Source organism: Electrophorus electricus, chromosome 16 (genome assembly GCF_041902795.1).
Source record: "Electrophorus electricus isolate QZ-2024a chromosome 16, ASM4190279v1, whole genome shotgun sequence".
NCBI classification, from domain to species: Eukaryota; Metazoa; Chordata; class Actinopteri; order Gymnotiformes; family Gymnotidae; genus Electrophorus; species Electrophorus electricus.
Genome location: NC_137512.1, coordinates 18,245,715 through 18,270,899, shown reverse-complemented (window position 1 = coordinate 18,270,899; position 25,185 = coordinate 18,245,715). Strand labels below are relative to the sequence as shown.

Below are 25,185 nucleotides of genomic sequence, written 5' to 3'. Positions count from 1 at the left end.
AACACATTGTGGCATACCATTCGGTTTTTCCTTCCCTTTAATGTTGTTACTATCTCAAGGTCTGCACTAACGGAGAGTGCACGGTGTCACAGACCAGCAAATAATGGCACGATTTTTTTTAAGTATATATACCCTTAATGCGACATGAGTATGTACAAGGACGATAGCCGAAAATATGTTCTGATCCAGTATTTTTCCAGGTCTGCCGTGGGCTGACTAACAAATCGCCTCCTCGCCTAATTAAAAAAATTATAATTAAACGCTAACTATTTAGGTTCGACATCCAAACTCTTATAGAATATTTAGCATAAACAAAACAAATGTATTAACATGCTGCATATAAGCAACCTAGATTTAATACATTAGATCAGTCTTCAGCGCCTGTTTTCACGATGCTGCAAAAGTGCGTCATTCTGGACATTTTAGTCAGAGTAGGCGAAGCCTTTCCCGAGACCATAAAATGACTTAGAAACTCCTTCAAGTCTCTGTCAAATGCAATCCTCCTTCAGTAGTTCATAATACGTTCGATGAGCAGTCTTCGATGTTTTGAAACCTAAATACGCAGTAAGGATAAGTGGCTCATCAACTGTAAAACCAAATACTGCTGTCACCCTACATTATTCCGGTTAGTTGGAATAAAGCGCAGGGTGACTGGGATCATCGGAGGCACAGTTATAACGCATTTAACCGCATAGATATTTACTCAATTCTTCCTTCAGTCATCGTGAAATTGTTCGGACTGAGCACTATATAAATGTCATTGCCGTGTGTTCTATTGGTACTTCCTTAGGCTAACGTAATCGATGTCATTACAATATTAAGGATACAAAAGCAACTGATAAAACTCGCTAAAATGCAGTGAAATGAAGAGAAGCACCGGCGCCTGCACTTCACGACGTCACTGTTTCAGTTGCAAAGTATAACGACAATTATGAATAAACGGAGAGAAGACATCCAGTCGAAAACAGCGACAGCGCAAACAAGTCACAGGGTCTACATTTCAAGTTACACATGCACACAGTAACAATGCCCGTTGTAAACCGCATATTTGTCTACGTACAACTACATACCGTTGCTGATGCTGGCCACTTTAATGGGGCGTCTTGTGTAGCAACTGACGGACGCCGAGCAGTAGTCGTCGTTGTGTGGGTCGGGAGAGCAAGCCGAGGGAGGGGCCGAGTGTGGGCTGGGTTCTTTCGATACAGGCTCAGCTTCAGAGCTAAGTGAGCTGCTTGCAGCAACCTTGGCTGCAGCCTCTCGCCAATAGTGCTACAGACGCAGCCACTGCTGAAGAGGAGGAGCGGGCTGGGCTGGGGTGGGGGAAGAGGTGTTGGCGAGGGACGGGAGGGGGAGGCGGGCTTGGAGTGTCAATATACTCACCTATGCACTAACGGTTAGTGCGCTTAGTGACTCTTTCATCACGAAACCCTTGCGTTAAGGACAGATAGCTGGAGTAGTAAAAGCATTAATGTACTTTTTCAGTCCTGCCTGTAAATCTGATAAACATTCTCCAGAATTCAAGAAGTGTAATAGCAAAGTTTAATACTAAAACATTAATTCAGCAGCGAAATATGAAAGTATAAATATGAAAGTGCAGAATTCCCATGGGTTCAAAGTGGTTTCAGAGTTCACAGGATAAGACGCAGGCATATATCTGCAGCAATGGGAGCATTCACATCTATATGCACAACAAACAGGCTCAAGAGACAAATCACTTTCCTATACATTTAACATACCTAAAGAAGTATTAGAATCTTTTTCTATTTTTATTTTATGTTAATGCAAATATACCTGCTCAGGCACCTGTAAAATATAGTGTAATTATGACATCCTGCTTTTTAGCCCCATAACTAAAGAACAAGAACAGCCACTCTGCTGGGCTTCTATTTTGCCCTGTTGGATATCAGTGCTGAATGCCTTTGTGCTATGGTGGCTTGCGCTGCGTCTGGGAGAAGGTGTGATGAGGGATCTACATTCCAGACAGTTGTTTGGTGCAAAGTGTTTATAGTTATGTGGCTGTTCATCCAGATGACTCATATTTCCTGTCCTCTCCCAACTGAGCAGTCACAGATATTTTCTGACTCACTTTCATCTGATGTTATTCAGCACCAGTACAATGATGGAGGTGCTTGGGACAAATGACACATATGCAATCACCGTAAAACACAGTAACTTTTTTAATGCTACATTTATCTAGTAATGTGTCATTTGTATCTGGGATCTCTATGGGTGCAGAAAACATCTTAAACTGTATAGATCTTTCGTTTATAGAAAATATACAGTGCATAAGTATTCGCCCTCCCTTGATTTTTTCACATTTTGTTTTGTTACAACACTTCAATTTATATAGCACCTTTCTCACACCCTTGGTCACTATAAGGAAACATTAAAAAAAGAACTTCAGTGAGCAGGTCAGTGAACAGAGTTAGGTTTTGAAGGAGGAAAGTGAGGAAAAGTGGTGAACAGAATGTGTTCCATAGTTTGGTGACAATGCCACCAATCTGCCACCAGCAGTGACCAGTCTGAATGATGGGACAGTCTAAAGGGCCTAAATGTTCAGGCAAGGCAAGTGGGGTGCAGGAGCTCCACTAAATAGGCTGAGGATAGACCATATAGAAATGTAAAAATTTGTGTGTTAGTAGGAGGAGTTTAAACTGAATGCAAAGCAGAACATAAGCAGCCAGAGAAACTGAAATAAAATTGGAGTGATATCAGCTGATTTTATGGAATATGTGTAGGAGAGTATCCTTGCAGCTGAGCGAATTGTTTTTTGGAAAACCAATGAGAAGGGACTTATAGTAGTCTAAGCAGGATGATACAAAAGCACAAACTAGAGTTTCAGTATCTTTTTTGGAAAGCAGAGGGCAAAGACCAGTAAAAAAAAGGATGCTAGAAGAATAAAAGCTATTTTGACCAAAGACTTAATGTGAGGTTTGAAAGAAAGGACAGAATCAAAAAGTATACCTAGGTCATTTATGGACTACTATTAAAGGTTTTATAGTCACACCATTTAAGCTGAGTGAGAAGTCAGTGAGGTTTTCCATAATACAAATTAAATTTTTATCAATGTTTCAGAATGTTACTCTTCATATATTGTCTGAGCTCTTGAAAGCAAGATATTAGGTACGAGGTGGCAGGGTAGTTTTGGTGATAACATAGATTTGAGTATCATCATCATAATAGTGAAGATTAAGTCCATTATTATTTGAAAAATAAGGTGTAATGTTTTTGTTTTTTATCAACTAGCACTTCCAACATCGATTTCAAATGTTTTTTTTCATCATTGATTTCAAACATTTTTTTTTCAACATTGATTCCAGCACTCAGCACTGACTCAGCATACACGTACCTGGTGTTACTGACACAGTCTCCAGCAGCACTGATTCCAGGTTGCTCTTGCAACAAAGGAAAAGATTACACTTTATTGCAAGGAATTCCATAGCTCAATGATGCAAAAATGGGGTGAGAAATCAGTGCCTGAGGACCTTGACTGGTGATGCAAAGCTTGCGCTTGGAATCATTCTGCAGTGATATCAATATCCAAACCCTAAATTATTCAACACAATCCATTATTTATGGCTCACCTACCCTGCTGAGGAAGTCTGAAATCCCATGAATTAACATCCTGGAAAAACCCTTAGTTATGGAACCTATTAAGCAATAACTGTCACAAACTTGTGACATACAACCTCCAGCTCTAAAAATGCAGTATTTACATTAATTTTGAATTCAAATAGTCATGTCAGTCTAGACACTGTATAGATACAGTTTTCCATGTCAGTAGTCACAAAATAGTACTGTATCCCATAAAGCCCAATGACACATGAAGAAATATTTAAATCCACAAGAGTTTATGTGAAAATAGAGGAAAAAAGAGAGAAGTAGAGTGATCTTGAAATTATTACTGGACTTCAAAGTCCACTGTAAACATCAACTATCAGTAACTGCCCAACTGCCCAAACAAAAATCAGAATTGCCCATTCTAATGACGACTAATGTATTTTGCTGAATTGTTTACAAATACATACATTTTATAGTAGAGTTGTTTTCACCAAACACCTATAGTTGAATCCAATGAAATTATAATGTGAATTTTGTTTTGCTTTTAATCCCTTAGAAATTCAGAGCCTTTGGGTACAGTTTAAAACCCCTACTAATAGAAAAACCCTAGATGGGATGAGTAAGCTCTCAAATCGTACTGTAAAAACCTGCTGTCCATAGTCCTCTTCAGTCTATGAGACCAGAAACAGAGGCAGATAAACTCAATGATACAATGAACAGCAATGATAGCATCCTATGGTCTTTAGTATCCAATTCACTACATAATTGGAACAGGAAACCAGCCAGTTGCATGGCCGCTGAATATAGTATTAAACCTGTATATATATTCTAAATATATTACTTAAGCTTTGATTCTGCTGGTTGATGTTCTTTTTTGTCATTTGATGTGTAAACCACTGGTTACCCTTGTAAATGCATCAGCATTTTTGAATAGCATTGTGTGTCTCTGTGATTTGCTGTCCTTATGTACATTACCAAAATACCTGTGCAGCTCACCCACACAAAAGGTGAAGCTGGAATATGGTATCAAGAGTGAAATGCTTGTATGCTTATATAACACTTGCCAAGCTCAGACAGCAGGTGTAATAATCATCAACTCTGCAGAGGCAAAGCCACAGGGCTTGGTAAAGGAAATTAGCAACTCACAGGTCACAGGTCAGGGCCAGGCTCCAGCTGCAGGGGTTAATGTGATGACATAATGCATGGCAGCCCTACTCACAGGGGTAACTCAGTACACTAGCATATAGTGCTTACTCACTGTCCTGTTTAGTACCAGCAACTATATTCAGAAGTCTAATGTTTCTGCCTACACGTTAACCTTTGAGTATGCTGAATTCCTAACTGATGCAGCAATGCAGGCCACCATGTTGTGGAACAGAGAGCAACTCTGCAATAGTGAGCTCATCGATCACTATGACTCAGCAATAGTGAGCTCACTGATCACTATGCCACCTCTTTCTCTCTATCTCTCTCTCATTTTCTCTCAGAACCCCTCTCCAGCTCCCCTGAAGAAATGAAGGAGCATAGGAACTCATGAAGGCACCATGACTGAATCGGGGTAGATATGCTGCTGATATGGGTCAGCCCCACTCCATCAGGGATGGGCTGCATTTATAGTTTCTTAATGCAGCATTAAGGATTGTGTGTGTGTGTGTGTATGTGTGTGTGTGTGTGTGTGTGTGTGTGTGTGTGTGTGAGAGTTGATGTGTGTGTTCATACACCTTACTATCCAATGTGAAGGCTGAGGGCACTTCTCACCTTTGAGGTCATAAGATTAGAATGTTTCTGAAAGATTGGGTTAATGCAGTATACAGACAAACAGGCCAGTCTTCAGACAGATCAGAAAACTCACATCTATCATCAAACACCATCGAAACCTATAAAATGGCCATGAGCTGCAGAAATATTTTTGTCTATTCATATTGTTTAGCACAAACAGTTTGGGGCAGCCAGATGTTGCAGTGACATGTTCAACTATGCTACTGCCCTACAGGGTTTACTTTCAACTTTAGGGCTCACTATGACCTGAGTGCAAATCTGCAGTACACTGTTTACATCCACAAGAGGGCATCGCATCATACCTTTTAAGCGTTCTTGTGCTGATTCATTGCAGTGTCATTAAACCCTTCATAAACCCTTCATAAAGGAAACATTAAACCCTTCATAACCTTTCATCACTTCTAACATAGCAGTTGTTTTCATATTATGTAATGATTATATATTTTAAACCAAGGTATCATATGCTTCCATTTGTGAAGTCTAAATATTATATTCTCACTCTTATATTTTCAAAAGGTCAGCTACATTTTTAAACTCAATTTTTATGACTAGTGTGATATTCTCTAAATTGATGTCTTGAACTAATTATAGTCATGTGTACTTGTTATTTTGAATTTTGTACTTCTGTATTAAAGCAGCTTTAGCAGCCATGTTTACTCACCATAACAAGATCTCCAGGTAAATCAAAGTTTATATTAAACCATCTACTTACAATCCTAAACTAATATCCAATAATATTTGGAGCATTTCCCCTGTGCTGCATAGCTGATGTAGATCTGTGCATATGGTTGAAATATGGTTGAAAATAGTATGAACTCAGGAGCCTGTGCTGGGCTGTAGTGTGTTGTGGTGTGCTCTAGTGTGCTGTGGAGTGTTGTGGTGTGATATGGTGAGGTGTGGTATGCTGTGGTGTTCTATACTGTACTGTGGTGTGGTGGGGCGTGGTGTGCCGTGCTGTGCTGTGGTGTGATGTGGTGTGTTGTGGCATAGTATGGTATGGAGTATTGTGGTGAGGTGTGGAATGGTGTGCTGTGATGTGGTTTAATATGGTGTGATATATTGAGGTGTGCTGTGCTGTGCAGTGGTGTGCTGTGATATCGTATGGTGTGCTGTGATGTGGTGTGCTGTGGTGTGCTGTGATATGGTGTGGTATGGTGTGCTGTGGTGTGCTGTGATATGGTGTGCTGTGCTGTGGTTTCATATGGTGTGGTGTGTTATGCTGTGCAGTTGTGTGATGTGGTGTGATATGGTATAATGTGGTGTAGCACAGTCAGAGATGTCATTGAGAAGTAGCAGTTCCAGTCAGTCACCAGCTCATAGACCAGTCATCGCAATCTGATATAATGAATATATAATATAAATATATAATCATACATATACATACATATACATATATAATCATGCCCTTCAGCAGGAGTTTCTAGTATTGTCTTGGCCCTCCTGCTTGAATAGTTCACCTATTGGCACTGCCTAAGGAGCATGCAGTCATGGAAACAGTGGAACACACTCAACTAACAAAAACACTGCTTTAGAAACATCTAATAGAGCAGAAGCAGAAGTAGTTGTTTGCCTTAAAGCAAAAATTAAATGCTGCATTAAATTTTTGATTAACTGAATGGCTGTATTTGTAAAGACAGATATAGGATCATTTAAGTGTAAATTCGAACTAAATACTGGGTGACTGCAAATTGTGAAACTGTTTTTTGAATTTGAACCAGCGTGTTGTGATCATCAATATGTCACCCTGGTGTGCATATCTGATACCACTGGAGGTACTACATTACTTGCACTTCAGTAATGTTCAACCAGCAGAGACTCTTTTATGCTGATATCAGATCAGATTTTTCTAAGCAAACTGGAACCTTAACCATTACAAAAAATACTAAAAACTGACATCAGAGTCTGTGAAATGGCAACTTCCACCATCATAATCAGAGGCATAACTTATAACTAGTTCGCTGATACTGAACAAATCATTACATGAAACAAACCAGTTTCACTCATTTTAATGTTCATCTGGATTTTCAATCATAGGAGTCAGCATGTTTGATTTAAAAGGAATACAATTATCTAAGTATACATAATTCAGCACATCATTGCTAGTATTTGTTACCAGAGAATTAAAGGCTGCTTGCCACTAGTCAGGAATCTCCTATAGCTATGTGGTATAATGTATCTAAACCCTGCAAAAACATGAAGAAGCCTCAGATAGCCTAAGCACAATCCTGCATAAGATGGAAAGTGAATAGCACTACCAGCACATCCTGACTGGACTGAAGCACACCAGAGCCCTTAAATCCTGCCTGAGAATCCCATATTCAGGCTTATTCAATACACTAAAGACCCATTCCAGCACATATACAAACATATTTACACACACACACACACACACACACACACACACACACACGCACACACGCATAGATACACACCTACATACAGATACCTACACACGTGCACACACACACACACACACACATACACACACACACACACACACATACACACACACACACACACACACACACACACACTGCAGCAGTAGAGGCTGACCATGCAGTCTCTCCTCCCATCAGCACTGTGATGTCTCTAGCAGTGCAGTGAGCTGAGCTGCCGTGTGTGGGAGGGGGCATCTACAATTCACTCATGTTACACAGTATAGTATGCCATGAGCTGAACCAGCTGCATTGCCTTGTGTCCTGTTATTACGACATGTGTCCTTGGAGCCCTGATACCCATAAGCAAATATTTTCTGACATCCCGCTTTGAAAGTAAGAAATGAAAACGTATTTATGTGTTTCATTTTTGCTATGATGCCCCATTAGACTCTTTGTGTTTGGTTCAAAATGAGACTGACCTCTGACCTCTGCAGAGAACTGGGCGGAGTGTCGTGTTATGAAGAGCTGCAGCTCATGGTCCAGGTCACATGCTGCAAGGCTGGTGTCCCATGAGCGGATCCCTGCAATCAGATTAAAGCAAGCAACCTTACTGCATACATCCTGCAGACAGAGAAACAAGCAACTATACTCCACACATAAGGCATGGGGGAACACTCATGCTGCATCCACTTCAATTTCATGTGGTTCATCTCTCTAAGCATTTAATGGCATTGCAATTCTTTAAATCTTTCACTTTGTGTTGCCTGACATAGTTAAATATTTGTAGTATGACAAGAAAGATCCAGTTGTGACCATGTTTTAGGTGATTGTGCCAATTTCAGAAAAAAATCACCTGGGAACCAATGTGCACTGATGCTCTGTGTCCACTCTCACTGCTAGCACAACTTCTGTGGGATATTTCCTGTGTCAACCAACTATTTGTGGAATCTCATTAAGTGTTTCATAACAGTGAGCAAAAATGCAGATGGTTTACATGATAACTGCGACAGATTCGCTGAACACAGCATTCTGAATTGGTGAAACCAAATACTCATGCCTCTCTCCTTTTCTTCATTACCACTATGCTTCAGAATTATTCATGGATATTATTTTCCTTAGATTCTGGTTCTTTAGTATTAAAAATAAACACACTGCAGTGCTCTGAAATGCTGTGTCACTTACCAGGTATATAAGATACAAGGCCTCCTCCCCCCACACTCCATACTCCCATAAGCTCCTCCCTTCCACTGGCTAGTAAGAGATCTTTGGCTGCAGCCCACATGCACAAAGACCCATGAGACTCTTGAAGAATAAAGATTCCCTTTCAGTTGTTAATCACACATGAAAAATATATAAAGTCCAAGGAAAAGTACTCTTTGGTTGTTTCTGGGCAGCCAAAACAAACTTTTGTGCTGAATAATTTTGTGGCTGGTAAATTTTCCATGGAGGCTTTCTAAGCCTCCATGGAATGGTGTTTGGGTAGCCATGCACACAGCTGTTTTCTAATCTCTCTGAATGAAGCTTTCAGCACCTGCATTTTACATCAGTACCTTTGGATGCTGAGAGAAGCCAGATGAATATGTCAAGAGCAGTCTTCCACACAACTGCCTTACTTTCAGAGTGTCTTTGCATTTTCGGTTCTGCTTTGTGTATAAAATCAGGCCAGAGACACAAATTAAGCCTATCTGCAAAACAACACTGGACTATGAAATATATTCAAAATTGACCTTTGCAAGAAAAAATGGATCCAAAGATGGGAAGCCCTTAAGCTTTAGGTATATAGTGTTCTCTGAATACAAGGCTCACTGCAAAAAGATGGAAAAATCTAAAGAAAGAAAGTGCAAACTTGATTACGTTTATCAAACAATAACTTCTGTACACATGAGAAAGAAATGGAAAGAATTATGTCATGACATAGTCCTAGATACAATGACTTCCGATTTGATTATAAACAATATATACGGCTTTATTAACAGCAATAAGGTTTATATTTACCAAGTAACATTGGTGCGTTTACACATCATTTTTGGTATGATTCTTTCAGTAAAAGTTTAACTGTAAACTTCATACGGCTTCTGAAGATTATATTATGCTAATTAGATTTTCACAACAAAAGAAGCTACATGTCAGATGATCTAACATTCTGAGACTTAAACATGGAGTCTCTGCATTGTCCAATAAACCAATCATATATGCTCACAGTATAAATTAATCTGTTTTTAGTTTTTTGGGTTTTTTTGGAGCAGTGCTCACTAAGGTTGCCTCTCGGGTGATAAGTGTACACATTCACATGAGGAACAAAGTGAGCTTTCATGAATATATGTATGTTATCTTTGCCTGTGACTCTCCTTGTGAAAGTGTGTAGTATATTATGTGAACAGTATGTTTATGATGAGATTGCTATAATAACATTAAGTTGAACAAGAATGTGTTTTTAGCTGTAGTTAAAGGTTCCAAATGATTGGATACATGTTATTCTATGATTGCAGTGACTAGAGACTAGTTTGCCTGTACACTGTAGGAAAAAAAAATATCTGTGATCTTAAAATGTTAAGTCCAGTGAAAGTCGAATAGTACGTTAACGCAATGCAAAACATATTATATGATCAGCACTAGATCTAAGATCTAATCTAAGTTGGCAAAAAAGGGAGATCTAAATGAAAGCTATGATAACACAAAGTCTGTTTCATTGTTTACATTGTCATTACTTTGCTAAGACAGCTTGGTCCTTTCTGGCTAGTGTAGCTAAGACATATTCAGCTGAAACAAGAACGTCATGTTATGTCATGTATCTTATTCGACATACCACCTATCTGTAAGAAAATACCAAAGCCTTTTAATGTAAACAAATATCTAATCAACACAAATGCTATTAATCCAGCTACCCAAAGCAGGAAGTGCCGTAATTCCACGTTCATGGCGCAGTGCCCAGCAACAACTCTCTCGACGTCGCCGCAGTATGCGCTATAAGCGATGCCAAACAGGAGTGGTTTCATCAGATGCAGTTTCTTTTCAGAGGAAGAAAATACCTCATGAAATTGTTTAATACTGAGTCATCCTGTAGTGATATACACGTTTACAATATTTTGTACTTTGCAGGAATAGTACAATATTGTACAATAACAACTGCCACGCAGTTCTGTTTCTCGCACAACTTAAAGTAGACTAGCGTTAAGTGATGGATCAGCAAACATGACATTAAAACTTGATCGGCACAAAAATCCTGCCTCCTACATTTCTTCAGTAATTTTCACAAAGCGATGTGGTTACTTTAACTTAACGGTAATATATATCTGAGCGAAAGGACCCACCTAACTAGCATTGAGCAGCCAAAATACAAGCAAACAGAAAGCCTACACAATTATAATATCATGTAGGCTTCGAAGACTTCAAATTTTGTTTTCAGTATCTGTACAATAATAATCATGTAGATGATGGCAATGATTCAGATTAGACAGCATCACTCACCTCGCTCGATGTGCTGTTTTGCGATCTGTAGCTGGTGGTCTGTGGCTATCTCACCTATCACAATCAACATGTAAAAGTTTCCACGGTTGTATGTTGGGCCACGGCGGCGGTGCTGTCCAGGGTGCTGGAGCCGATCATCGGTGTCTTCGTCCTCCTCTACAGCTGATAGCGCGCCTCGGAGAGGAATCTCCATGGCAACAGTACCTGGAGCCGACGCTGGGCCCAAATCAATCTCCATGACAACTGCTTCTGCCACGGGCTCAACTTGCGAAGTTAAGGGTGGGAGGGTCAAGGCGAGAGAAACATCGCGAAATCCGGGAGCAATTTACGCGCGTCTGATTGGTCAAAAAGCCCGTGCATCTGAATGATGTCATAACTGTCACCAAAAAGTGGAGAATTCATGCAATTATCTACAAGAAGAAACATAAATGCGGAGAAAGAAAACGGTTAAGTCAATGATATGTTATTATGACAAAGGTCTGTGTAAAATTAGTTCGAATTCATTCGACTCAAAATGTTCTTCACAAACAGAATCTACAGTAAGCAGAGCAACATAGACAACTCAACAGCCAACCCTCAGATATCAAATCATACAAACTCTCATTTATCAAAGGACAGTGAACGAAACAAAACAAGCAGGTCGAAAAGGCTTGCAAAAATAACCCGTTGTTTCTATGAATTTGCTTAGATACTGCAAGTTAGATACTGTAACATCACTATTTTTAAAATCTTGACTACCTCACTGAAATGTGTACCCTGCTCGATTAGAGTTAAATGTCGGTTTACGCCACGTTTCAGATTTTTCTAGAACAGGGATTAGATAGAATATGCGCAGATCCCTGACTTTCGTATAAGACGTTTTTACTCAATGAGTTTTGATTTAAGCCCAAGACATCAAAGGTATGCCTTCCACATGTTTGAATCGAAAAATGATGGTAATGTGTGTTCGTAGCATTTGACAGATGGCCATAGCATAAGGAGAAAAGTAATTGACGAATTTTAACATAAAAACACCAAGTGCTTCTGTGCATACAAATGCTCCTTTCATCCGGAAAGAAATTATTAACAGAAGGAATAGGCATACAGCAGGCTCGTACTTGAGTAATAAACACACACGTACATCATACATACGGAAGGAGGATCTATTTTGCTATTAATACAGTCTTCTATATAGACGTAAAGGAACAAGGAGCAATACTGCTATTTAAAGGTGAACTGAAAATGTACATCATTCCAGCTGCGCGGTGAATGCGGTGCGCTGCTGCAGTAACCTTGCTTCACAATGAACAGTCGTGCAGTGAGTCAGCCAATTGTCCTCCAAAAATCACGAACTCCTACTGCCACCTGCCGGCCACAATTAAAATCGCTATTACTAATTTGCCAAAGATGTAGACTAAGTCTGCAATGAGCAAATTTTAGTTTAATTCATGATTTATAGACAGTACACAGATTGACGTCATGCTTGAGATGCAAAATCTAAGGCGTGGCAGGAGGACAGAACCTTAGGAGTCCCAGCGATTCTGTCTAACTCATTAATGACTCTTCAGTATCTATTTTTAGATATTGGGAGCTACACTCTTCTGACAATCAGCCAGTCAGCCAGTGAGATTAGCCTCTTTCTGTTCGTTGGCAAACTCATCTAAAGGTTATTTGAAAGGGTGGTGAGGTCTATTCTGGAAGTATTTTCCAGAATATTCAATAGCTATAGTCATAGGTTGAACAAACCTGCGTGACTGTAGTCTGTAAAACTAATTTTCACTCTGTTCTATATGCATTCAGATATGAATATATTATGGACCACTAAATGGAATAAAAATCTGTTGAATTAAGTCAGAAATTTTAGGCGGATCCGATTATTGGAACGGTTCTAGTAGCGGTTTTGACATCAGTGATGTTTCAAGGTGGCCTTTGACTGTCTCAGACATATGGTTTTGTTTAGGTTTTTTTTTTTCATTCTCACTTCCTCATAGTAACTCTAGGGGGCAAAAGCACATCTCCCTTTCATTTCACATTAGACTATTGACAATATTACGAAAAGTAACAATCCAAAGGATACACTGACCAACTAATACAAGGAAAGACTGGTCTTGCCATTTTCGAAAGGGTCACATGTAAGATATAATAGTTGTGTACAACCAATGCGTGTATTACAAAGTGATTATCTTTGATTATCAGAGCTGTCAGCATGAAGACACCGACCAAGAAACACCCTAGTAATTATCATAAGCGAATTGATATTTCTTTACACAGTAATGCTTCTGATAATCTCTGCCGTGGTTATTTGAGAGTCTAAAGAGTCATTGTGGATATTTGAGAGGCTAAGGAGCCAGAGAACATCAAGCTACTGGGAGCAAAGAGGAACTATTAGCAACGAAACCCTTCTTCCTCTTTACTATTAGCAACGATGAACTATCTCGACAGTGAAATGATTAGAATTGTGCAATAATCTTAACTAGAACGAAACTGTCCTATAGTATCCAAAACCATTCTGAAACTTAAAAAAAATTAAAAAGACAGATTTCTGAAGTCATATTAAAATTTTTGCTCACGGCCTTTGTATATGTAATATCTTGTTTACTATTTACAAAAAAACAAAACAAAACTAGATGATAAAAGTGTAACTCAACCAACTTTTCACTAAGAACATCTTGCTTGCCTCAGAGCCATTAGCTCATGATTCAGTGTGGAGTCTAGATTCAGCACTGCGACAAAATTATGCCAGATCTTATATTATTAAGCTTTCGGTTAGTATACATTTTTTTGTGCTGCTATTCAAAGACGGGAATAAAAATACGTCTTGATAAAACATAATGAATTGTTCTTTTATGTAGTTCTGGGCAGTTGATATTTTTCAGAGCATGTATGGAAAAAGATCTAGTCCAGTAATTTGCCGAGTGGCAGTGATGATGCGATGTATACATACATAGCCTATAGACAACCACAGACGATGATATATGATGCAGAAATGAACAGTCTTACATATCTATTTAGGTGTCAAATGTATTTTATAGAACAATTAGGCTACATTGAAAAATGTGTGAACTGCACGCCGAGTATGCATGCTAACCTTTTTTAACGCTTATAATATATTGTGTATATTGTGTATATATGTAATATATTTTTCTATAAATGTTCCATAATCTGAAAACTGAGACACATCAATGATTTAATTCTACATCTTAATATTTTCTCGAAATTTTCTCGGAGGACAGTAAACATATGCAAATTATCCTCTTACTAACGTAATAACACTTTTTGATTCCCCCGATCAAAATGTTGAAATAACTGATACACAGGCTACTTTACAAAAGAAGTTATGGTGCAATTTAATACACAAAACAGTCACTGTTACATATTTATAACACATTTATGACATTATCATATGCGTGCAGGATAACAACAGACTAACAAAGTTTTACATGATATTACTTTATAGAGTTACTTCAATTAAAAATATATACATATAAATGAATTCAGTTCTTTAACGGTACACACAGATGCATCGCCGCCCCCGCCCGCGCCCCAAAACCCTGACGAAGTCATTCACAGACACTTTAGCAGGAAAAAGTTGCAAAACGCCCCACGGGGACAGTCACACATCTTGCCGATTCGCGATCCTTTCCGGATTGCGCACTGCTCTCCGACGTCACACTGAAAGTTTGACATTGCACAGTACTAAAGTGAATACGGAATACCCCTCCCCCCCCCCCACACACACACACCCCAACAACTCAAAAACATCAATATGGAATTACAAGTAATCAAATTACGCATTTTCAAATTGTTAAAACTACGCGTAATTACGCGTAAATCTTACAGTTACCATAAATCCTCTTTATATCAAGTTACCATAGGAACTTGTCCAAATTTCTTCTCCCAAGGAGGATTTTTTTTTGTCTGCAGCTTTTCCAGAACTTCGTGAAGAGCCCCGAGCTTTGAAAACAGAATGTAGCAGAAAAATAAAAATAATTGCAGTCAGGTGCTCATTGAAAGTCTGTTCACCTACCAGATCTTACCCGGATTAACGTTTAGGATTTGTTGCAAATTTATTCAGTGACGGTAAGAGATGTGTGCAGTTTGTCAGTCAGCCTATTTATATACTGTGTCTGGCGTACAGAACAATGTATTACTCACAAGTTGTTTTTCACTGGTGAGGTTAGGGTCTTTTGGGTAGAAGTCTCGAATGGCTCTCGTATCCAAATCCACCTCAGTCTCCGAGTCATCCGCTCTTGCGCAAGTCATTAATAATAGCAGCAAAGTGAACATTGCCGTTCTTGTCCACATACTGGGGCTCTCCATGGTGCTGAACGAAGGGAGCTTTGGCGCGAAATGCCGTTGCTGGGTTTCTGGTCAGAGCGTCAGCTCAAATAACATTCTCGTCCCCTCGCCATCCTTTTATGTGTCACACAGTATTTGCGTTTATCTGATCTGACTTCGCCCCGCCTTGTACATTGATTTCTTCCTCGTGCGTAAGCGACAACACTCCTTGCGCAAATGCGCCCGAGAACTGACATCAGTTGCGTTAAAATATTTTTTGTTGCTCTTTTTATAAAGAATTTTTTTGAAGATTTTCTTTGAATCCATTTGCTGTCTTCGTTATAAATTTGAGTATTTCCAAGAAAAAGGATTAGCAAAGAGTAATAGACGAGTGCTGAATTTGACAAACCACATGATTAGTTACAGCTGTTATACTTACAGAAATATACCGCTTCTTTTATTATTTATATCAGCTTTGCTGAATGTCCAACACGCATTTGAGAAACAAGAGCCCTTTCAGTTCCCCTGAAGAAGGTCTTAAGATCCCGAAGCACATATTTTGCATGTGAAGCTTGCTCTTGAATGATTTCCCATTCTCTCTCTCTCTCTCTCTCTCTCTCTCTCATGTTCTTTTGGTTTTGTAACGATTAAGTGCAAATACAAATAAATTAAGACCCAAAAACTACACGACCCTTTTCCTGCTTTATGGAAATTTTGGTCCTTAGCAATAAGTGAAAATTTTTCCTTCTCTACGACATTGAAAGAAAAAACGAAAATGAAATGTGTTCTTCATCTTCTTAGTGGATTATGCACACTGGTTTTTCGTTTGTTTGTTTGTTGTTGTTGTTGTTGTTGTTGTGTTTTAATCCCACAACACAAACGCATATGCTTTTGTGCCCACATTTATGAGTCAGACAGACAGCAGGGACATGATGGGGTTGGGGTCCTGTTGCTATCTTAATTAGGCTCGGAAGCACTTCGTACTGTGCTCTCTAACGAGTGATATCTGAATGTGTGAAACGCAGCCCAAAAGACATGCATAATGTCTCGTCACTGCATTCATATAGCATCTGCATTTATTAAGGTTCATCATCTAGGGTTAGAAGCATCAAAACTAAACAAAATCCATTTATTTTCATTTGGTGTGAAATACAAAGTCAGATTTTGAGTACCACAATTGCAAGCAGCTCAGATCTCAAGAGTGAAGAAGCATGTGCCCTGTGACTGTTGACACCTCCCCATTTAAACATGTCTAGACTGGGCTAAGCCTTGTTCAAATTTCAATGAGGATTTATTCAAGGGAAAAATATTTTCTAGTTAGCTGGCTCTTTATTCATGGGTTGGCATAATAAGCTAATATCTTCCCCCAGTTGTGACGTCACATGTGGAGGAAATTATTTTGAAGCTGGGTTTAATAGGATACTTGTGTCGAGCAAATCAAATAACTTCTGCCTAATAGCATTTGTACTCATGGCAATTCAGGCCAATACAGTTTAGGTGTATCTACACTGGTAAACCCACGTCTAAAAAAAATGTGTTACAGTGAAAATGCATAATCCTGGGAGTTTTAGCCATAGCTAAAAATTCCCAAGAGGCTCTTTTACACTGAATTCTCTAGTCTTCACTTATTTCTAAATAGCATTAATTTGTCTATTACTCAACAACAACAAAAGACATTCCAAGAGACAAATAGACATTTTGTTAAAAACAGTAGGATGACATGCTACATGACCCACTTGATCTGAGGGCTTTTTACCAATAGCTCCAACACAAGACCTTATTACTCCTAGAGCATGGATGATAAACATATTGTTCCATCCAAACAAAGAGGTGGATGAATGTTAGGGGTGAATAAAAAACATTATGACATGTGAACTTCTATTGTACATGTTAAATGTGTTGGATATGTTTGAAACAATGAGTGCAGTACAGAGGCGTACCATGCTTATCTGACTCCAAAGCCTAAAGTAGCATCAAGCAGAATCTGCCCATATATTTAACTCCTAGGAAAAGTAATGTTTTCAAAGCCCTCGCAATGCTCATATCTCTTTCTATAAATGGCTCATCAGTGAGTGTTAAGGGGTTTAAAGTCTTAAGTCTTCCCCATGTTGTCCTGCCATGTCTACTCCTGCTGTGAGGTATGACTGGGTTCCTGCTTGATTCCTCGGGATCCGCTTATGTCTGTCCATGTTTTACAGCCTTCCAGACATGACCGAGTAAACAGACACACACTGGATCAGCCGGCTCAAGTTCAGCCCTGCCTCCATAAATCATGCCAATCTATTCCAAGTATACCTCTCACCCAACACATGGCAAACTACAATAATCAGAGTTTCTGTCAGCTTGTTTATATTTATATGCCATTTCAGAGTATAATGTCAATTACTCTGATCAGCAGATCATATGGGTGGAATCAATGGATATATTATTAGTCTTGCATACGTACTTGCTCAAGCAGTTGAGATATTTTACAGGTTATTAATTCATCATTGCATCACATGCAGTGGAGTAGAAAAAAATTACATCAACCTGTTATTTTTTCTTAAATCTTTTTTTTTTGCTAGGGAAAGACATTATAATAAATATACCTGCACTACATTTCATTCAATTGTCTGGCTCACCAATTAAAGCAAATGTCTTCATTTAACTTCCCACATGTGGATTATAGTGCTGCTAGGTCATTTCTTTCTGCTGTTGCCCCAGAAAAAAATGAAGGTGTTGTAATTAAGCCCTTGAGCAGAAGCAAAAGATAAATCTTTTCAATTTTACTATTGATCAGAAGACAATAGCACAAGGTTATACTAGCCCTAATGAACAGAAGGACAGAGGACCAATCAGACTCCATGCAAATTCACTGAGCTGGTTTAATTGCATTCCAGGGGCCTATTGAAGTAGCCTCTAAGGTGGCAAAGCTTTTTGGCTTTATAGTGTGAATTATGAATACTTATTTTGCAGACAGAGAAAACAATAAAAATAATAGAGGGTGACTCATAAAATTGTAACATTGCTCTCATGTATGCCTTGTGTGAAACTACACATGTAGTTACACCTATAATTCCCTGTGATGACATTGCCCTGAACAAGCAGAGGGTTTTAATTACTTCTACTAATGCTGAGCTCTTAGCCAAGCTTTTAACTGTCACTCCTCCTAAAGGGACTTTTATTTATTCCACAACAGATTAACACATAATTGAAACTCTACATGACTAAAATATATTATTACTAACTGTGAAAATGCACTTAATGACACTAAAGGTTAAAGGTCAAGCAACGCACAGGAACACCCAGAAGGTTCATGAATCTCTTCCTCTATAGAGCCAGCTGTCAAAACTGCCAGGACTCCCAGAGCTTGCAGACTAGACTCTCTGGGCACAGGCTTGCATGTTTAGATGTGGGAGTGTTGCTGCTCACCCTCACACAGGCCTAAAGACAATATGCAGGGCGAAGCAGCCTTCAGTCCCTCCAGCCACTGAAGATTTAAAATCAGTGTCACTGACAGCCTTCTTTGACATCCACGCCGTTCCTTATCCTGACAGAAGGCTCACCCTAAATGGCAAGTGGAGCTTCTAGGAAATGAGATTGTGTTGCCAGTTCAGGATGTCAGCCTTTCAGTGTTAGTTTTCATGCCAATGTAGTGTAAGCAAGCCTCGTTCAAGAGGTCCTGCTGAGGTTTTTCCTCTTAAGCTGCTTTGCCTAATGCAAATAGCTGCTTTTCCCTGGCTGAGAAAAGCTCCCCTGATTTGAGGATTGCCATGATTAAAGAGGTGAATAACAAGCAAGAACTCTTATAAGATCACAGCAAAAATTCATCCAAAGCCACTTTTAAATGACCTCTGAGCTTTCTGCACTGGCCACTGAAGATATGTGACAATAGTCTCAGTTGAGCGGCTAGATAAACCGCACAGTGATGCTGTAAACTACCTTTGAGCTGTCTATCTAAAATGTTCAGTTACTGCTGAATATTATCTGTGCAAACAAAGTACATGTGTGAGGGGAAGAGGGAAACTGATGAAGTGTCAAAGTGTCATACTATGTGACTGTAATTGTTGGGAAGCATGAGAATGTGCATGTTTTTCTGAGTGTGTGTGAGCACTAGCACTTTGAAGCTGAATCTCCTGTGGGGGGAGATGGATCTTTTACCATGTGGGAGAGCACAGTCCTCATTATTTCCCAGCCGAACTCATAACCCCCCCCATACCCACAGTGATATTCAGTATTGCACTGTATCATGTGTCCGCCTTACAGAGGCATCTGCCTGCACGTGCTCCGCAGGCCCCGTTTGGCTGCTCTCCTCCACGTGGGCATCCATCTCCACTCCTGTCTCCCAAAATGCCTACTGCACGAGACGAAGAGAAAGAAGAGGGTCACATTCCGAACAAAAGGGGTCCGCTTGCACAGGGAGAACAGATGGTGACAAAGGTAGAGATCTAATGGGCCCTATTTTGTATTTTCTTTTGGTCAGGGCTAAGAACTCTGCTTGCAACAGTGGCATTCAAAAAGGGGACTGACTCCTTTTAGTGATCCTTTTAACTTAATTTTCAAAAAAATTAATCTTAACAAATTTTCTTTAAGGCCCTAAAAATCAATGTACTGAATGTAGCTAACAGAACACATTTCAGATATTAATGACTTTGTCTAGAGGATCAGATGACGGCAGACATAACGATGGTAGACCTGAAGCTTTACTGACTATAGTGAAGAGTGTATCAAAGCAGTCAGAAAAGTTCTTGTCTAACCCAGAGCCACCTCGTACCAACACTAAAAATTTAATTATAGTCTGGATCTTTTAAATGTCTAAATCTTACTACCTTATGCTCAACTCAATCCATACAAACCCGTAGAAAGTTCAGGACAGTTCTATAGTATTGTTATACATCAAACAGACATTTATTGGCAGAATTAGCACTGGGGACTAAGCAAATAAAATGAATTAACAGGCATTGTACATCATCAGCTACCTTCTTAGCAAAACAAGGAGGGGGTAGTTGCCATCACTTAATTAAAAACATTTGTCCTATTCATCTGTTTGTTGGATGATTAAGTATATTTCCTGTGCCAGCAGTGTGTAACCTTTGCCAGGTTAGTGCTTCAAAAGCAGATGTACAAGGTGGGTGTCTACAGTCTAACTAATAAAATGCAAGTGTCAGGGGCAAAGCTGATATAGATAATAAAAGAAGCGGTATATTTCTGTAAGTATAACAGCTGTAACTAATTATGTGGTTTGTCAAGCACAGTGACAGCAGTCCCATCCCTAGTGAGAGGTGATTCAGAGCATTTCCAGTGACTCTGACAGACAGCCTTCCGGTTGACACCACATGGTTTGTCATTGCATATTGTGTGGTTGGATGGCAACAGTTGAGCACCTGTGTGAAATATCACCCTAGAAAAGTTGCATCACCTCCCACACATCTTCACCCCTGGCAGTAGACAATCTTCTCTCCACAATTATTGTGAGGGATTTACCATTCCTGCCACACACATCACTCTGCATAGCACCTACTGAATATTTTTATAACACCACAAAAAAAACATCACCACATCCATGGTTCAACAGCTGCGGCAAAGAAAAAAAAAAACAAAGAACTAACATGGTTATTTTGAATTTAAAAGCAACCTAAAATCAAAATGACACTTTTGGAATAATTTCCATTATCACCATTTTAGAATTTGAGAGATTATCATTCCATATTCATTCATCATAATAAGCCTTTTACCAGCTTTTAAAATCTATTCTTATTTTTGGGCACATTATCAAGGCTGAGCTTGTGAAGGGAAAAATAATATTAATATGTGCTGTTTTCACAGCACCATCAATTAACAGTGGATAGAACCAACTCCCACCACTACACAAATAGCTAGTTTCACTAGGAAATTAGTCACATAATTGAAGGTTATCATTTTCTTTCCATGTTGTCTTAACATCACCGACTACAAAACTAGGACTAATCAGATTTTTTTGCATTACTACACCTGAAAGTCTAGGCCTACTTAGTTATAACATATTTAAACATTAAACAGCACAGCCCAAATTAATTTACTCTAACATCTTGTTTTGTTTTCTACTAGCTGTCTATTACTTGCTTGCTCATAGTTTAAATGTTACATTTTTAATGTTTCTTTGAAGTGACATTAAATACTCTAATCGAACACCCTCAATATCCTCACTATTAATGTTTTCTGTAAAAGAAAAGAAAAACCTCAGCTCTACAAGATGTTTGACCCTAAAAAAACTCTGTTTTTCTTTAAACACAAGCCATGAGGAATTTTATCTTCCATTCATACCATTGTAAATGCAAAAAGATTTCTGAACTCAGTGAACCTGAGGGAAGATTATCATGACCGATGGTAATTAAGTGTGCATATCAGTGCAAACACGCTTGATCCTGGGTGGCTCATTTGTCCCACCTTTCATAAATGGACATGAAATTCATAAACTTGAACATGAATTTCAGTCATAGAGACATCAACCAGATAATCATATATATACCTGGTCTCTAACAACTAGTCAGGGCTTTGTAAATTTTTAGTCTCTAATTTCTTGCTAACACACAAAAAGATGACAATGAGGGTAAAACATCTTTCACAGACTCTCCACAGAATTCCCTTCCCTTGCTAATTCAGGTCACGTCCATGTAAACGCAATTAACACTTGAATAGAAATGTTCTGGAAAGAGCTGGACTGCAGTCAATTTACACAACTACACCTTTTCAGATTCCTCATAGCTTTAACTGGCACATACCATATAAAATCAATGGGGGTAAAAAGGCATTGATGCCTCATGAAATGATCTGAAGGTGGTTAGCTGCATTGTGATGACTAACCTTATCTTCTCAGCTTCTAGCAACATCAAAATTAAAAATAATTTTGAACTGTACCCATCACCTTGCATCATGGTTAAATCTGAGGTGATAGTCATGACGCATCTAACTTTAAGGAATCAGATGTACACCACTACACGATAATGTGAAACATAGACAACATAAAACAACCCATGATATGAACAGATATGCAGTAGTCACTGTATTCTGTTGCTACATTAGAACAGCTTTCATTATACATCAATTTTTACAGTACAAAACTATTTTGTAGAAAAGGAGGTGACTCTGAAATGAATACCCTCCCCTCAATTTTTTTTTAAATCAGCCTATCCGGTGGTAAGCACATTTCTTAATGGAAACTGTCTAATAGCAATGTTCATTAGGTCTTTCCTTAATTAAAACATAACTCACTGACAGGGACACCAAGATACTTCTACAGACCTTATGGAATTGGCTCTTGGTGTTTTCAAAGGAACAAAGAGTCATTAAGATCTCTTCTGACAGAAGAAAGTGTGAAAGAAATAAGACAAGGAAAAAATTAAAAGCAGTCTATGCACTGCTCACGTAACATTAAACAGTCTTGCTGAAGTCACATAGAAAAGCAATAAACAAAAGATAGCACAAAACAGGCCTGGCATGTTATGTTTAGGGGTGGTTGTTTGGGATACAGGTGTCCATCCCTTAAAGGACAACAAAAAAAAGTCATTTCGTTTTCAGGGACCTTGAGAAGCCTCATTCTTCAGTCTCTCCAGGACCTCCTCTTGACTAATAGAGGCTTTAACTTTAATTACTTTTTCTCTGGATTTACTACCCTGAAATATAATAAAACACAAACATATTGCTATGTAGTAAATCATATAAAGATAGTGAAACAAAGTCAATACACAAATAATTGCAGGTTTTTCATATTATAAATTATAAATATCTTAATTAAAGTCTAACCCCATTTAGCCATTTTATCGCCATAAGGTATACCTTATCTAGGATTACTTCACTCTTCTTCAACGAGAGCACTTTGGATAAATATCGCACAAGTTCCGCATTGGCCTCCCCGTCTGTCGGTGGCGCAGCAATAGCGACACCAACTGCCTCTGAGGTCACATCTAAGAACAAATATTTCAGTTGTTATTCAAGCAAGTTGATGCTTCAAGTATACGTACTGAAATAGGTAAACCAAAATTATGGAAAACTAACCTGTGACGGCATTTTGTTTTGCGCCGGGCTTTGCGTGTATTGCAACAGCATATTCACCGTCTTTGATTTTAGAAACTGGTCCTGTCGGCGTTGCTGGCTGTTTCTGAGTACTTTTAGTCTGATCAGATATTAGGCAACAAATCAATATTAACCAATTGAGATTACCTAATCTCAAATTGTGGATGAAAACAGTACATCTGAGTTAGCTAAAATAGGTTATCTTGCTGACTAGCCAAGGTGGCTTCCTTGATTGCAGTCATAGGCCATATTCATAACATCAGAGTTTAAACTCTGATGTTATGAGCTAGTTAACCGTGAACCTATAAGTGCACTTTGTATACACAGTAAAAACAACAAATAAATGACACTCTATGAAATTCACATCCTACCGATTTTTGTTTTTTGGGCATCTTGTTTTGAGAGGAAAGCTTCTCGTGAGATACTTTGCTGTCAAGAAATACAGCCGTTCTTAGGTGTTTGTAAAACACCGCGGACTTTAGAACAACATTGTTTTTTTCAGAGAGTGTAAATGGCGATATTCTCATAAAACTGCGTAGAGTTTGGCAGTGCATAAACTACAGTAATGTAAACAGAAGAATCAATACAGCAAGAAAGTACTTTAACGCAAGTTAACTGGCTAGCTATACACTGATACATGCAAACAACCATGTGAACCTATCAAAAAAGGAACATTGCGCATGTCATGAAATGTAGACTCTCCTGCGTCAACTCTGCGTCCTAAAATACGCAGAAAGGTTTTAACATGAAGAATATTGGGAATGACAATATCATGATAAGTCATTTAAATATCTCCAGATTCTTCTATCTGGCGTGACACTACACTCTTGTGATGCATTATAAATTATTGGGCCTATCTGTTTAATGTCATAGTAATAGTGAATAAAAAATGGTAGTAGGCTAGTAGTAATTGTAGTTGTAAGCTACTGATTTTATCAAAAGTTGTTCTTTTTCTGCTTCTTCATATGATACAACTGCTACACCTCTTCCTTCTGTTCTCTGGAGCTTTTATGCATGATACACCTCTGTCTAGGAGTTGGCTGTCAAAGATGAAGTCTTTCAGTCCCTCCTAGTTATTTAAATGTAGGCAGAAATGTCACTCCTTCTGGTTTGCACTGAGACCTTGCTTCTTCTGGCTGTCTAGATGCAGTTGGAGAGTCATCTCCAGAAGGTTTACAGCCAGTGATAGCAAATGCATGGACTTTCTCCAGTCTAGCAATTTTACAAATTTCACACATTATTGTGTGTATGGTGTCAAGTGCATAGAAAAGATATTCATAATGGAAAATAATTCAAACCATGAAGCAGATGAAAATCCTTATCTCTGGTAAGAATGTTTGCTTTTTATTTTGAGGTGTTACTTGGGCACACAGTTTTTTATATTAGCATACTGAACCTAAGATTATACACATATTCTTTTGTAGAAGTATTCAAAATCAAGGGCAAAGCAAATAAAAGAACAGTAACAATTCAGGAGCACATTAAAGCTATACTGATATTTAAAACTGTGTCAAAGCTTAAGATACTCACTACACTTCATGACTAGACTCCTTCCAGCACAGAAAAAAGAAGTCTGCAGTCAAAAGTGTTACTTCACTGCAGCTTCTGAGTATTAATGCATGTTATTCATATTTCACCTGTGATTCACCTTCATTCCTAATGCCAACAGAAACAGGATTCCATTTTTTGTTCTCTTGCTTATCTGCTGCAT

The 25,185-nt window shown here is 38.7% G+C and overlaps 3 protein-coding genes across 4 annotated transcripts in view; all 3 read right to left on the bottom strand.

Annotated features, from left to right (window-relative positions):
• Positions 1–11,341, bottom strand: part of map1ab (microtubule-associated protein 1Ab) — a 34,459-nt gene extending 23,118 nt beyond the window's left edge. The window contains exons 1-2 of one of the 2 annotated variants that reach the window (XM_027013865.3): positions 11,187–11,341; positions 8,198–8,299 (exon numbers count right to left, since the gene is read on the bottom strand). In XM_027013865.3, the coding sequence (XP_026869666.2) occupies positions 8,198–8,299; positions 11,187–11,256 (172 nt within the window). In that variant the 5' untranslated portion in view covers positions 11,257–11,341. Of the gene's footprint in view, positions 1–1,070; positions 1,246–8,197; positions 8,300–11,186 lie in introns of those variants that run through there. The other variant, XM_027013866.3, reaches the window with a different exon arrangement.
• Positions 11,342–14,487: 3,146 nt separating this feature from the next.
• Positions 14,488–15,606, bottom strand: cart2 (cocaine- and amphetamine-regulated transcript 2). Its single transcript, XM_027013914.3, has 3 exons — positions 15,321–15,606; positions 15,036–15,119; positions 14,488–14,837 (listed from the first exon to the last, which is right to left on the bottom strand). The coding sequence occupies exons 1-3, from the start codon at positions 15,483–15,485 to the stop codon at positions 14,730–14,732; spliced, it is 357 nt and encodes a 118-aa protein (XP_026869715.3). The 5' UTR covers positions 15,486–15,606; the 3' UTR covers positions 14,488–14,729.
• Positions 15,607–22,449: 6,843 nt separating this feature from the next.
• On the bottom strand, positions 22,450–24,140 carry c16h15orf40 (chromosome 16 C15orf40 homolog). The gene is made up of 4 exons (XM_027013940.2): positions 23,846–24,140; positions 23,457–23,574; positions 23,238–23,365; positions 22,450–23,074 (listed from the first exon to the last, which is right to left on the bottom strand). The coding sequence occupies exons 1-4, from the start codon at positions 24,026–24,028 to the stop codon at positions 22,976–22,978; spliced, it is 528 nt and encodes a 175-aa protein (XP_026869741.2). The 5' UTR covers positions 24,029–24,140; the 3' UTR covers positions 22,450–22,975.
• Between the last annotated feature and the right edge of the window lie 1,045 nt (positions 24,141–25,185).